The sequence below is a fragment of the Heloderma suspectum genome, chromosome 9 (assembly GCF_057233095.1).
Source record: "Heloderma suspectum isolate Gila_16-S chromosome 9, 16-S_ref, whole genome shotgun sequence".
NCBI lineage: Eukaryota > Metazoa > Chordata > Lepidosauria > Squamata > Helodermatidae > Heloderma > Heloderma suspectum.
The window spans coordinates 39,331,740-39,347,743 of NC_139466.1; the positions used below are offsets into that span (position 1 = coordinate 39,331,740).

Here is a 16,004-nt window from a genome sequence, read left to right on the forward strand (position 1 = left end):
AATCTATTCCTCACCTCCACTGTATATTCATAAGGGATATGATTTAGGTCATACCTGAATGGTTTAGTGGTTTTCCCTACGTTCTTCAATTTAAGCCAAAATTTTGCAACAAGAAGCTCATGATCTGAGCCACAGTCAGCTCCAGGTCTTGTTTTCACTGACTGTATAGAGCTTCTCCATCTTTGGCTGCAAAGGACATAATCTGATTTCGATATTGACCATCTGGTGATGTCCATGTGTAGAGTCGCCTCTTGTGCTGTTGGAAAAGAGTGTTTGCTATGATCAGCATGTTCTCTTGGCAAAACTCTATTAGCTTTTGTCCTGCTTCATTTTGTACACCAAGGCCATGCTTGCCTGTTATCCTGGTGATTTCTTGACTTCCTACTTTAGCATTCCAATCCCCTATGATGAAGAGGACATCTTTTTTTGGTGTTAGTTCTAGAAGGTGTTGTAGGTCTTCATAGAACCGATCAACCTCAGCTTCTTCGGCCTCAGTGGTTGGGGCATAGACTTGAATTACTGTGATGTTGAATGGTTTGCTTTGGATTCGTACTGAGATCATTCTGTCGTTTTTGAGATTGTACCCCAGTACTGCTTTTCCCACCCTTTTGTTGACTATGAGTGCTACTCCATTTCTTCTAAGGGATTCTTGCCCACAGTAGTAGATATGATGGTCACCTGAATTAAATTCGCCCATGCTTGTCCATTTTAGTTCACTGATTCCCAAGATGTCGATGTTCAGTCTTGCCATCTCATGTTTGACCACCTCCAGCTTACCTTGATTCATTGATCTTACATTCCAGGTTCCACTGGACCTTACTGCCTGAAATTTGGCAGATTCAATCAGTTCCATGGGAGCTACCAAGCCTCCAAATACCATCTATTTATCATACAACCAAAAAAAGATATGGCCATTTTTGTTTTCCAATGCAAGTCAATGGGAAAATGTAAAAAAAAAAAAAAAGGCAATTAGGACAGCTCAAAAGATCCTGGGCACAGCTCAAAATGATCCGGGGCCCATGCCCAGGTGGTCCTCTTTATAACAACGCCCCTGAGTTGGACCCAAATATGAACCTAAGAAGATCTCTGCTGCATCAGACCCAAGGTCCATCTAGCCCAGCATCCTGATTCTGACAGTGGCCAGCCAGCTGCTGCTTGTGAAGATGACAAACAGGGCATGAAGGCAATAGCCCTCACCTGCTGTTGCTTTCCAGTAACTGGCATTCAGAACTACACTGCCTCTGAAAATGGAGGTTCCATTAGACCATCATAAGCAATAACCATTCGTAGACAGACCCTCCATGAATTTGTTTAATCCCCTTTCAAAGCCATCAACCTTAGAAGCTGTCACCACATCTTGAGGCAATGTATGATATAAATCAACTGTGGGTTGTATGAGGAAGTCTTTTGCCTGTCAGTCAGTTTCATTGGTCCTGAGTGAGGCACTTCCACTTTCACCACACAATGAAGAGCATACATTTTATTTATTGATTGAAGAGAGTTTTAAAACCGCCTTTCAGGGCGCACTGCCCTTGCAAGGTAGCTTACAGTATTACAAAAACATGAACTTACAAATTACAATTAAACGCATGCAGCAGCAGCTAATGATTGTTGACTACTAAATGCGGACTGGAATAAATGTGTCTTCAGTTTATTTACTTTTTTAAGCCAGCTGTGATGAGGCCATATGTATCTACCTGGGGAAGGCATTCTGAAAATGTGGGGCCACCACTGAGAAAACCCTACCCCTAGAAACCGCCAGCCTAATGGCTCTTGTTGGTGGCCAGAGAGTAGAGCCTCTATCACTGATCTTAATGCTTGGGCAGGGTCATACAGGTGTAGGCAGACTTTCAGATAATGAGTTCCCAAACCATTTTGGACTTTAAAGGCCAAAACCAGCACCTTGATTTGGGCAGTTAAACCAACAAGCAGTCAGTGTGTGAATGATACAGAATAGGAGTTGCATGATTTGAACACCTAACTTCTACAAGTGTTCTAGCTGCTGCATGCTGGGCCAGTTGCAGTTTCTGCATTGTCTTCAGCTCCAGGCACTCTTGAATGAAACTGATTATCTAGATCCATTTCAATCAGTCTCAGGCCTAGTTTTGGAAATGAAACTGCTTTGGTCACTCTATGGGATGACCATTGCCGAGAGAGGGACAGGGAGAGTGCAACCCTGTTGATTCTTTTGGACCGAATCTGTTGATTCAGCAGCTTTCAATACTATTGACCATAGTATCCTTCTGGATAGGCTATCTAGGCTGGGAGTTGGAGGTACAGCATTGCAGTGATTCTGCTCCTACTTGAGTGGCCAATTCCAGAAGGTGGTGCTGGGGATTATTGCTCTGTTCCTCGGCAGTTATGCCATGGGGTGCTACAGGGCTCTATTTTATCCCCCATACTGTTAAACATCTACATGAAACCACTGGGGGAGGTTATCCAGAGATATGGACTGAGGGGTCACCAATATGCAGATGACACTCAGCTCTATCTCCCCTTTTTCATCAAATCTAGGGGAGGCAGTGGGCATTCTGAACCACTGCCTGTATGTGGCAATGGACTGGATGAGAGCCAATAAACTGAAACTCAGTTGAGATAAGATGGGAGCCAATAAACTGAAACTCAGTTGAGATAAGATGGAGGTACTGTTAGTAGGTGATTTGTCTGCCCAGATGAGTGATATTCAACCTGTTGTAGAGGGGGTTGCACTCCCCCTAAAAGATCAGGTTCATAGTTGGGGGGTGCCCTTGGAGGCACAGGTGGCCCTGTTGGCACGGAGCACCTTTTATCAGCTTAGGCTGATACCAGCTCAGATCCTATCTGGACAGAGATAGCCTAGCTGGACAGTTATCCAGGCTCTGGTAATCTCTTGTTTGGATTATGGCATTGTGTTTTACATGGGGCTGCCTTGGAAAATGGTCTGGAAACTTCAGCTGGTCCAAAATAGCACAGCAAGCTTGTGAATGGGGTCTGGTCAATATGATCATATTATGTCAGTGCTTTATGATGTGCACTGACTGCCAGTCCATTTCCAGGCCAAATTCAAAGTGCTGGCATTAACCTATAAAGCCTAAATGGCTTGGGGCCAGGTTACCGGAAAGATCGTCTCCTTCCATATATACCTTTTGGCACCCTGACGTCATCCTCAGAGGACCTTCTCTGGGTAACCCTACTGAATGAGGTGAGGAGGATGGCTACTAAGGAGAGGGTCTTGTCAGTGGTGGCACCCCGGTTGTGAAAGGACATCCCCCGAGAGGCTCACCTGGGCCCTACATTGTGGTCTTTTCGACACCAGGTAAAGACCTTTTTATCTTCCCAGGCTTTTTAGCCCTTTTAAAATGTGTTAGTGCGTTTTTAGATCTTTGCACTGCTGCTGGCTTTTTATCTTAGTTACTACTTTGGTTTTATTCTATTGTAAACTTACGGCTTTATATTATGTTTTATTGTTTTATTGTTATTTTATAGGTTTAAGCTTTATCTTGTAAACCTCTCAGAGAGCTTTGCCTAATGGGTGGTATAGAAATGTAATAAATAAATAAATACATTCAAGGGAGGCCCCACAAGTGCATTACAGTAATCTAACCTGAACGTAACCAAAGTATATATTGCTGTGGCTAGGTCAGCTTTCTCTAGATAGGGTCGCAGCTGCAAAACCAGCCTAAGCTGATAGAAACCACTCATGGCAGCTGATACTACCTGTGCTTTCCTAGATAGTGCTGAGTCCAGGAGCACTCCTAGAATGTGCACCTGGCCCTTCAGATACATTTTATAAACCTTAATTATTCCACCCCCCCCCACCTTTAGTTGCTTCCCCACAAAAAAAAACCCCAGGAATTCCCTGGTAGTGTAGCCTTTCCTCAGAGGGGAGATGCTCTGTTTCCCTGATCATTTTGGTTGCCCTTTTCTGCACCATTTCCAACTGTATAATATCCTTTTTGAGATGGGGCAAGTAGAACTGTATACAATACTTCCAAGTATGTTTCTAGAGAGTTTATTCTTCAGTTAAAGATATCATCATCAGACACAGTTCCTTTATATGATCAGTAGAGATGGGTGAGTTTTGCTTCATTCAAATTTTTAAAATCTGAGGTTCTTTCTGTCCCAAATATTCTTACCAAATATTGGTACATTCTTATAAAAAATGAACTGGAACAAAATTCTCACTTATCTGCACTGGCCAAATTCAACAGGTACAGCTTTTCCTGGCATGGAGTGGACCATGATGTACCTGCCTGCCATACAGCTGTTAAAGATGAGGAGTCTGTTATGAAAAAAAGAGAGGAGGCAACCCTAATTCAGCACTAACATGGTTAGGGATTCAAACCCAAACTTCAAAGACTTAGTCACTCAAAGCCTGCATGGATGAACCTGTCAGTAAAGCTTCTCCCACATTCATTAAATAAGTTCTTTCTTTCTGAATATGAAAAAAAACTTGCAAACTTTGGTAAATACTTATAAAAAAAAGATCTGAAACTAAATTCTCTCCTATACTAATAATAAAGAGTTCTTTGCAGTTCTTACATTTAGCCTTGGGTCGCATCTCTCTTTTGTTGGCTGGGGAATCCCAGAGTGTTCCTCATCACAGCTTTCACCTGCTTGCGGAAGCATTGAGTTCCAGGAGTAAAGGGTAAGGGGCAGCAAGGGAGGAAGAGTGGAGTCCTTCAGGGGAGCAAGAGTCCCTGCTCCTTCAACATCATCATCATCGACATCATCTTCTTCCTTCACAATTCCCACATCTTGTTTCAAGAGCTTCTCAGTGCAGTGTTCTTCCTTCGACAGTCTTCTCGGGGGTTTCTGATACTTACCTTTCACATGCTTACCTTCTTCTCCTTCATTTCATTTTCCTCTGCAATTTTGGAACAAGATTAATGAAATGGGATCAGTTCTATCCATATTCTGCCTTTATCTTCTAGTAATGCTGTTAAAACAATGGTGTGGTGAATACAAAATATGCCGCATGAAGTTAAGCTGATAGTAGTTATTATGAATCAACGGTGTCTTTAGTCACCTCCTTACTTGGTATTCATTCTGGTGAAGGACATGCAGGTCACAGAGAGGAGGCAGTGGCTTGTGGCAGCATCGGAGATAATGGGAGAGTCTCACCAGGAGAGAGGCTGAGACCAGGTACGATTAGAGGGGAACAAAAGAGATGGCTGATAGACAATGGCAGAGTAAACCATGGTGTGTAGGAGGACAAAATCTTGTAGGTGCCTTCATTTTGGAAGGCAGAAAAAAAGAACTGATTTGCAAGACAGAATTTTTTAAAATCTTGAAAAAAAATGTTTTCTCAAGAATGTGGCAGTTAAGCTTATTTATTTCTTTAAAAACCTATAACAAATATTATATAATTATTTTTATTTATTTATTTATTTATTCATTCATTCACTCATTCATTTCTAGTATTGTCTGTAGGAAGAAAGCAAGAGAAAACAAAGAAGGGTTATAAAATGTATATGGATTCCTGATTCTTAAAGTTACAGTTGTCCAGCCACTTAAGTTACAGATTCGTTACCACAATTGTGAAATTGATCTTTCCTTCTTAAGGAGAAGTGTGGCAGCATGGGAAAAGTGAGGCTGACCCTGCTTTTGATGCCACACAATCACCCATGCTGTGATGATATGAGCAATGACACCTGCCCATACGCATGCAGACCTCATGCTCATTACTCATGGACTGTACAGAATCATGACCGTATTGAATCATGGTGCCATGCAGAGTGCATAGGCTGGCCACCAGCCCAATGTTTTCAGTTGCCAAAAGAGTGCTCAGACTGAGGTTTCTATTTCCTCTATACTTGCCCCCTGCCACTCAATTTCCTTCATACAAAAAAATAATAAATGGATGCTTATTTTTAAAAACATTATACCATCTTTCTTGTACAAAGTGGGATCTGAGGCTGCTAACACTATATCAGTACAACATCATTAAAAAACAAAACAAAAAACACAAGCCATTAAAAGCGAAATCAAAATTACCACTATGCCCAATTTTACAAATTAATTGCCAAATTGATTAATCCATTAACAATAAGAAAAGTCTGAATACAAAGGGAAATTGAGAGATATCATTGGCCCCAAAACAACAACAGTTATTATAAAACTGTCAGAGATCCATAAGCACAAAGCCATGGGACAGAGTTACCTAGCCCTAACCAAAGCTCATGAGAAGGAGGAAAAGCCAGAGCAATTAATCATGCAGTAGGCAATTTCCTCAGTGGCAGGGTTGGCCCTACCATAAGGCAGAGTGAGGTGGCTGCCTCAGGCAGCAGATTTTAGGTGTCATGAAAGGGTAGCAAATGATTACTTATTGACTTTGTTATTATTATTGTACTTTTATAGCCAGGGATGGGGAGAGGTGTTTGTGGGATTTTCTGCTTCATGTGCCAAAATAATTTGGCTGGCTTTGGGTACTATGCACCTTGACATATGTGAGTAGGGGTGCCCTTTGAGGTGGATAGGGGTGCCTTAACTCTGATCTTAAACCGGCAGGGTTTTTGATAGTTGAATAAAACAATTAGCCATGAAAGCTAATTAGAAACTCCAAGTTGAGAGGCAGCGTACCTCCATGTGCCACTTCACTGAGAGCAAATAATGTGCGATGGCTATCACTTCATGCCCTGCTGGTATGTTTCCCAGAATCATTTGACGGTCTCCTGTTAGAAACAGGATTTTGGACCAGATGGGCGCATCTTGTTCTTATCCACCAGGGCTCTTCTGATGCTCTGGTGTGAGGTAGTGGCTGGAGAGCTGGACTATGACCGGGTGTGCATGGGGGGAGCAGGCTCATGTTCAAAATCTACTCAGCCATAAAACTCACTGGATGACCTTGTGGGTCTCTCAGTCTCTCTCAGCCTAGCCTACCTCATCAGATTGTTGTGAGATTAAAAGTCAGGAGGGGGCTATGTGGGCCTGCCCTGAACTCCTGGAGGAAGCATGGCATAAAAATTAATAAATAAATGCAAGGCATGCATGCCCATCAGCAGCTAGTAACTGTGAAAGCTAACAGCAGACTTGATCTCCAAATGTAGATTCTCATGAAACCAAAACAGCACCACCCATATGCAAAGGGGAGGTATCAGCAGGCTTGGGGGAACCCCAACATTTGTAGAAGTTCCCCCCCTCCTTAGAAAATAAAAAGCTGAAGTGTGTATGTGTGGGGTGGCATGGGTGGGGGGAACCAAACAGCCCAGTAGAAATGGAATGCTAATTGTCCACAGGAGATAGAAAAAGAAAAATTTGAGTGGGGGGGTGGGGATTGGAATGGAATGGAATATCCTGAAAGGGGGTGTGGCTGGCTGGCTGGCTTGAGCCATGAACAGGCGCATTCCACACTGCAGCTTTTTGTTGCAGGTCCCATGTGTGTGTGTGTGTGTGTGTGTGTACATACATGTGCACGTGTGTGCATTTTAAATAAAGGATTGCACAAATTCATGGAAGAGGGGAGGTGTATTAATGGGTATTTTTAACCGTGATGGCCAAATGGAACCTCCACACTCAGAAGCAGTCTACCTGAATAACAGGTGCTGGGGGGGGCACAATGGGGGAGTCCAGCTTGTGAGCTTTCCAAAGGCACCTGGGAGGCTTCATTTGGGAACAGAATGCTGGACCCGATGGACCCTCCTTGACCTCATCCCCACTGGGGTTCTTGTGGTGTTCTTATGCCCATTGCCCCAGGCACTTCTCCCATCCCTTTCAGTGGTGCCAAGTCACTATTGCCTCTTTCCATGTCGAAAGAGAGGAAGGAAGGAGGGAAGGAGGAGCAGAAGGAGGGAGGGAAGAAAAAGGGAAAAGAAGGAGAGATAGAGAAGGAAAAAGAAAGGGTGGTAAAAGGAAGAGAAGGGGGAAAGAAGAAAGGAGAGGGAGAGAAGGAAAAAAGAAAAGGAGTGGGATGGAGGGAGGAAAAGAAAGGAAGCAAGTTAGGAAGATAAAGAGGAAGGAACGGGAATAAAAGAAAGAAAGGGAAGGGAAGGGAAGAAGAAAGGAAAACAGAAGAAAGTTAGGGGGAAGAAGAGGAAGGCAGGCGAATGAATGAATGAATGAATGAAGAAAAGGGAAGAGAGAAAGGAAAGAAGGAAGGAGAGAGAAAAGGGGGAAGTAAGAGGAAGGAGAAGGAGAGGCAGGAAAAGAAAAGTTGGGAAGAAAAAGAGGCAGGAATGAGAATAAAAGAAAAAAGGGAAAGAAAAGAGAGAAAGAAAGAAGGAAAGAGAAAGAAGGAAAAGAATGGGAAGAGGAAAGGTTAGGGAGAAAAAAGAGGAAGGAGGAAGGAAGGAAGGAAGGAAGGAAGGGAAGGGGGAAGATTAGGGAGAAAAAAGAGGAAAGCAAGGAACAAGGGAGGGACTTGGCTTGTCCGGCTCGTCTCTCGCTCGCCTCCCTCTCGGTCCCTCGGCCCTTTCCTTCCCGTTTTGTGGCCGCTGAGTGACAGCGGAGCGCCGCCTTCGCCGCCCGCCTGGTCGCTGGCAGTGATGAGTCCGCGGAGGGGCCCGCCTCGCGACGCGAGGTGCGGCGGCGGCGGCGGCGGCGGCGGCGGCAGCACCAGTCAGGAGCGGCGGCGGCGGCTTGCAGCGCCGTCACGCCCGCCCCGGGTTCTTCTTCTCGGCGCCGCCTCGACGACAGGCAGCCGCAGAGCCCGAGCGGGCAGGAGGAGAAGCCGCCGCCGCCGCCGCCGCCGCCGCCGCATCCGGCGGCGCTTGGCATCCTTCGCGGGTCCCTCCTTCCTTGTGCATCTCCTCCGGCGCTCAACTGGTCGGCGATGCTGCCGCTGCGTTACATAGCAGGTTCCAGCAGGGGCTGAGCGAGCGAGCGAGCGAGCAGAGGAAGGGAGACCGAGCAACAGGCGCGCGCCCCGGCGGACCCAGCGAGCCCGCCGCCACCTCCAAGCCCGCCGAGCGGACCGCGGAGAGGCAGCGCCAGCCGCCGCGCCTTTCCCTTCGCCGCCTCCTCTCTTCTAGCATGGTGGATGTATGGACAGTCTCGCCGAGCAGAGGTTGACAGCGCCGAGCCTCCCAGCCCCGCACCTGGAGCACTACAGCGTCCTGCACTGCACCATGACCTTGGATGTCCAAACGGTGGTGGTGTTCGCCGTCATCGTGGTCCTCTTGCTCGTGAACGTGGTCCTCATGTTCTTCTTGGGCACCCGTTGAACGGATGGGCGCTGGCGGCGGGAGCAGCCGCCGCTTCGCCCTCCTTTTCTTCTCCCCGCTGTTGCTTGTGTTTGGCTCCTGAGCTGGGGATGGTGGAGGTGAAGGAGGCTGCGGCGACATACCCCTAGCCAAGCCACCACACCACCGCCACCAGCGCCACCAGCCCAAGCCCACATTAACAAACAAAAACCAACCAGAGAGAGGAAAAGGGAGAGATTACACACACGCACACACAGAGAGAGACAGAGAGAGCAATTTCTTTACTGAGGGGGGAGAGCAGCGGTGACACTCGGCACGGCCTCGCTGTGATCTGTATGACGTTGGTATATTATCTCTCCATAAATCTTTTGTCATGTCTTGTCTTTTAAGTATGCCTGTAAGTGTATTTGCTTAATGCCCAGTTAATTATTGATTGATTAATTGATATTCTTAAAGCAAACAGCTCGATAGCTACCTAGAAAATTTCCATAGCTCTCTGTCTCTGTATCTATAGATTCTATAGTGAATACATGCCTGCAAATGACTGATGGGAGACTGAGCTTTCAGAGTGAAATGTGGGATTGCATCATCATAAGCACTGGGTGCATCGTTAGTCTCATGCATAACATTATATATTTTAAAAAACCCTTAAAGAAAACAACACTGAAATATTTTAGCTTAATACCAAAATAAGTCTTGCTTTGCGCCAGCTAAGTAACTGAAAAGCAGATGCCTTTGGACAAGAAATGGTAAAGCAAGAGAGTGTGTATTTGATTGTACATTTGCATCATGCATGATATATATTTAACGTATGGGAAAGAAAATAAATGTTATCAAAGGCTTTAACCGGACTTGAAGAGTCAGCCATGGAGTGGTGGTGGTGGTGGTGGTGGTGAATATTTATTTAATTCTGTTGCCTTGACAGTGTGACTTGAATCCACAAGCCTTCCCGTTTCATTTCAAGCCGTCCTGGTCTGCCTCCATGCCACTTATTTGCAGTTGCTCTATTCAGTGCATCAGAAACCCAACCGACTGTGCTTTAGCTATTTCTGTGTGTTCCCCATCTTTGCAGGTTGGCAAATGGAAGAGCAGAAATGTTTTTCTTTTTTTTTTTTAGGATGCTTTTTTCCTTCTTCTTTTCTTAAAGCTGCTTGGTCTGTGAAAGCTGGCGAGGAGGTGGGAAGGGGAGGGGAAAAAGGAAAAGTCTTTACCCACCACAGAGATAACAAGATTCCCAGATGGGTAGCTTAGGGTGACTTAATTTACATTGATTTCCTTGAGAATGAAGTGCTAAATTACATATTACAAGATTGGCAAAGAGGTGTCCACTGGTCTTTCTATTAAAGTGTCCACACACACAAAATTGCCCATGAGAGATGGCTTGGTGTGGGGGCGGAGGAAAAGGAAAAGGTATGTGGGCTGCAGGCATGATAAAATAGAGCTAAGGTAGTACAAAATGCATCTTCTGCTCATATGCCTTCTCTGCGATATGTAGAAAGGGTATGATAGGTTGCGATCTTGCATGCTCTTTTTCAAATTATTTTTCTACAGGAAAAATAGATCCCATGATCCTGCAAAGAATGTTATTTTTATATATATATAACCCTTTGCAACACACTTTGCAAATATAAATTCCCAGCATAACATTGCCTGCAATAATTAGTAATATAGAGAATCTGAGCTAGTTCCACCTGCTTACATCATTTCTACCACATATGAGCTGTCTGCTGTGTGTGTGTGTTGTAGTTCAGTGCACGGTTTTGCATAGTTAAAAGTGGTAGTGTTTGAAATTAACAAAAATATCACTGATCAAGTTCTTACATGTGATAAAACCACAAAGAGAAGGGTGGGTTTTGGGGGTGGGTGGGTGAGATGCTAGCCGTTTCTTGTTGTGTTTTGAAAATGTATGAATAATAATAACAACAGCTAGTTATATATATATTTATATTGTAATATCTCTATTTGTTTAAAGCCCATAGCTTGAATTTCCATCTGTCTGGATTTCTTAGGGCTCGCTTACAGGTTAACTGAAGAAACAGGTGTTATTACTTTTATGAAGTTTTGGTGGGTCCTGCCCCCCTTTAAATCTTCACATTTGGATTTTGAATCTTTGCCTCTGTGGGTATTTAGTCTCACAAGTTGGTGTTCCTATGACATGAGAGTATTTAACTGGAATATCTGACTCCATCTGACCCCTCTTTCCAGGAAAAGCTGGTTGAAATGAATTTTTGAAATGAATATTTTTCTTTTCTTCTTTTGATCACGAAAAAATGTTGAATGATATAAGTGGTAGGAGGGGTAGGAGAATGAGTCATGCAAGGAAGAAATGGATGGACAGATTAATGGATTTCAGCATCTTGGAACGTTGGTTGTTTCTCTAATGTTAGCTTTGAACATGTTTACCCAAAATAGGTGCTACTGACAGTGCTTGGCAACTGGCAAATACCACCATCACCACCTGCATGAATCATATTTCTCTGTGTGGAGATTTTGGCAGTTTGCTCTGTGTGTGTGTGTGAGCACTTAGTACGTGAAGCATCTGGTCTGTTTTGGCTTAACTGTCACGATTCATTTTGATTCTATCACTAGTGGGTTTGGGGGAATTGGGGGATGAATTTAAGAAAATTTGGGGGTCTTTAGGTACATGCATTTGGGGGGACACATTAGCTAATGGCAACAGGCATATAGTGTAGTTGCTGAAAAAAGCCCTCTCTTGATGCCTTTTCGAAATTCAGTCTGAAATCGGGCAATTCAGAAGGAATTGTAAAAATAATGGCTCCATAGAGCTCTCTCTTTTTCTTTTCCCTTAAAGAAAGAAGGACTCCAAAATGCCAGATTCAGACATACTGTTGAGTTACCTGGAAATTAAGAGGCGGGTGGGGAGAAACAGAAAACCTGAAGTGGATTTAAAATTGTGGATGGATTAGGAGACTAATGGCCTGCTTTGATGCATGTTTGCTTGTGAAGTCTCACTGAGTTCAGTGAAATTGACTCCTGGGTAACACTGCATAGGATTAAGCCATTGTGGAGAATTAACAGCAGGACTTTGATGCTTACTGTTTTGAGCTACATTTTGGAAATGGTGCAGACAAGCCTATATTTAGCACTCTACCTACTGGCAGAATACTCTGAGGGCAGCTGAACTTTCTTTATGGTGCACTATACACAAAGTCTTTAAAGAAAGAAAAGAACCTCACCCCCAGAACCACAATTCTTAACTGCATCCCAATCCCTAAATAGGTTAACTTGGAAGAAAGCCCCGGTGAGGTCAAGACTTGCTCTCAAAGAAGCGTGCATAGGATTGCAGCCTAAAGATTGGATTTACCCATTCAATTAAAGGCCACATTTTCAACTACAGAAAAGTCTCTGTAACTGCAATTGCAATTTTTCACTTTGGATTAAAAAATACAAAGCATTTGCTTTCTAAGTGGCTGATGGGCAAAGAAGACTTTTTAACAGGAAGTGAGGACCTTATTTTCATCTTTTAGAGCAGGGAACAGGTGGCCCTCCAATTGTTGTTGGGCTGCAATGCCTATCATGCCTCACCATTGACTGTGCTGGCTAGGGCTGATGGGAGTTGCAGTCCAGCAACATCTGGAGCGCTACACATTCCCCATCCCTGTTTCAGAGGACAGACTTTGGCAGCTTTGCAGTAATGATGGGTGGGGTCAGGTCTGTATGGGGTTGCTTGTGATTGTGCTTTGACAAAATGTGAAGGGCAGTCCTAGAAACGGATGCTGCAAATCCCTGGAGCCCACGACATCACTCACCTCTCTTGCAAACTTGACTGTCCTTTTTGTAGCACTGGGATCCTCCACATTTTGCATTTGCAAAGTTGTCTCCTCTCCTTCTAAAGTGGTCCCTCTCTACTGTTCAAATTACAGAAGTTGAGGGGACACCCCCCCAAGCCTCCCTTACCCTTTGTACTACCCCCGCCCCCAACTATTGCTTTAGAAGGCACTATGAGGTACCATGATTTGGCGAATTGGTAGAAGTCAAACAGTGGGGCTTATGGATTTCATTAAGACACCTTCCCATCACAACTAATCTGAGCACTGCACCTCTGCTGAATGTATTCTACCGTATGGGTAGGACTATGTGAGAAAATTATGTGAGCCATTCTATTAAAACAGCAGCAAAGCCCACACACAAAAGGAAACCCTCCAGCTATTCCTCCTTTTTCCCAGTATACAAATTGGGGGGGGGGGAGAGAGATCGAGTGAGAGATCCTAGCAGCTGTGTCCACATGTACATTTTAGATGAAAGCCTGAAATGGCTGAGTGGTTGCTTAAGCAGCATTCAAAATTATTTGCTACAGTAGCCAAGAATAAGGTTATTGACTGTATCATAGCAACCTCTGTACCACTGTACAGAATAAAAACCCATTCCTCCTGCACTGCAGTCCACCACCTTAAAGGTCCAGGTACCTAAATAAGAAGAGCATTGCCACATTCTCTCCCCCAGTTCTCCTGATGCTTTGGGGAAAAGTAACAGCTTCCCATGTCAGAGCTGTCAGTACCAGACCCACAGATTTAATACTGTTTGGCTGATACCGTTTGAAGCTTGTTCTTTTCAGGCTAATAGGATGGACTGCAGTTGTAATTATCATCATCATCATCGTTAATTAATTAATATTCAAAGCTGCACTTCATTTCATTACTAGTCGCTCCCTCTCTCTTTCCCCCACCTCCACTACCACTTCATTTTGTATTTCACATGTCAAGTAAAAGGAGGGAGGGAATGGGAGAGCTCCGAGGTTTTCTGACGCTGCTTTGCTCTTTTGTATCCAAGCGTTTGAGGCTGGATATGTATTTATTTCCTCCCCCACCCCCCAGTCGGAAGGGCATGAGCAGGTAGCAAGCATTTTCTGCTTCCCCAGTTTAAGCAGTGAGTGGAGAGCTAACTGGATCCCCTTCTTTTAGACTGGAACAGCAGTGTGGGGAACCAGACAGAGAGGTGCTTCCTTGAACATCGTTAAAAGCTGCATGCACAACCTGATTCCTGCTGTCCCCCCAACCCCGTTTCGTTTCATAATGTGGTTATATTTCTGTTTGGATCAGGTATTCTGTACACAGCCCAACTGCTGTGTATAATGACTGAAGGAAAATTGCCAAAAATCAATGTAAGTTGTTTTTTTGGGTTTTTTTGGTAAAACATTTTGGTAAAACGTTGGACGTTTGTTTTAATGAATAGAACCCATAGTTTATGGTTCATTTTTGTTCTGTCTTTTTTCCTTTGCCTTAAAAAAAAAATGTAATGGCTGCTAGTTGTGTTGAGAGAAAATGCTTCCTTCAGTTCTCCGGATGAATGCTGTCTGCTCACTTGCATGTATGTGTTTATACATGTCTCTCTCTGCTTGTGCTTTGCTTGTGTGTGCAGTGCATTGTGAATGATGCATCCGTGTGGAGGAGGAGGCAAACAGAGGAGGGCTTTGGTTTGATATGTTGCATTTATGGTTATCTCTTTTGTGCCCCAAACTGGATATGGTATTAATGTGCATTTCAGTAAAATTGGATATGAATGGAGTTAATGTATTAAATACACAAATAATCATATAGCCCATTGCTGGTAATTCTCCTGACTGACCAATTTAATGCTCTGTTGCATAGAGTCAATGTGTGTGTGTTTTATTTTGAACTGTTAAAACTGGAATGTTTGGCTACCTCTTTGCTAGCTCATTTCTTTGGTTGCCCAAAACAATCTGCTCCACTAAGGGGGGGGGGAGTTGCCCCTGCTTTTTCACTTGGGGGAGAGCTGTGAGGGCTGCCTGATGAAATATCCTACAGCAAGATGGCCCATGGTATTTAAACTCCCATAGTGATGGCTTAAATGTGGCTGTGGCTGGTATCAACCCAGCAGATTCTGATGGGTTTTACCATTCCTTTTGAAGCGAAATGCTGTGCTGTGTGAGCTGCAGTGATTTATATGGTCCTGCCTAAAAATAGGTGCTCTTCGAAGGAAAGCTGCTGAGGAAACCAGAAGAGGGTTTGCTCTTCTTATCCGATGCGCTATGGATGAATTTCATATGACACCTCGCTTCTCTTTTAGAGAAAGGGGGGTGGGGGAAGAGATTTTGTCTTCTGTTTTAGAGAAGAAAACTGCAGACAACTGACATTATTCTTACCCCTCCCCTCCCACCTTTGAGACCTTAGCTTTTAGATATTAGCTTGCCCATCCACAATGCTTTTCCTTGGATTTATGTCCTCTTTTTTCCCTTGAGAATATTACATTTTCCTTTATTGGGCACCATCATCTTTTAGCATTTACTGGAGAAACAAATAGGTCCACAGAGACATCCTCATTCCATTGTTGACTTTATGTTGGGCAGTGCAATCCTATGCATGCTTGCCCAGACATATGTCCCACTATGTTCCATGGGGGGGGGGGTCACTCCTAGGTAAGTGTGTGCACCATAATTGCAGTCCAAAAGAGCATGATCAAAATTAAAGACAAGTGCTGAGATTTAGGGGGCATTCATGGTAAGGTACTTTTAAAAAATATGGATTAGTGTTAGTTATTTTTTAAGGCTGAGCCCCAAAGTGGTCCAGCTTTATTTAAAAGATTTATAAGCCACCTTTTAGGGTGAACCCTCCCAAGGCAGCCCGCAACAAAAGTTAAAACCACAAAATGTAATAAAACAATGAGAATAATAATTAAAAAGAATGATAAAATAATTGATAAGTTTTTAAAAGAAGTTAACTGTAGATCTGGCTTTGCGATTCATATGTGCTTCTTGGACAATGCTAACTTTTTAAGCCTCTGAAATCTTTTTCAAGCAAGGATGAAATAGCATTTTCACAATTATTTGCAATTTGTAAGTAGAGCTGTGATTCTAGTCATACACACTTTAAATGGTTTCTGATATGTTTCAGGCTGAGTGGTCCT

The 16,004-nt window shown here is 43.9% G+C and overlaps 2 protein-coding genes across 4 annotated transcripts in view; both read left to right on the plus strand.

Annotated features, from left to right (window-relative positions):
• The window catches only part of ARHGEF9 (Cdc42 guanine nucleotide exchange factor 9), a 371,451-nt gene that overhangs the window by 171,075 nt on the left and 184,372 nt on the right, over positions 1-16,004 (plus strand). The gene's annotated exons all lie outside the window — the stretch shown is intronic.
• On the plus strand, positions 505-11,702 carry LOC146338630 (uncharacterized). The gene has a single exon (XM_084814163.1). It carries the CDS (start codon positions 8,961-8,963, stop codon positions 9,138-9,140), a length of 180 nt encoding a protein of 59 aa, XP_084670289.1. The 5' UTR covers positions 505-8,960; the 3' UTR covers positions 9,141-11,702.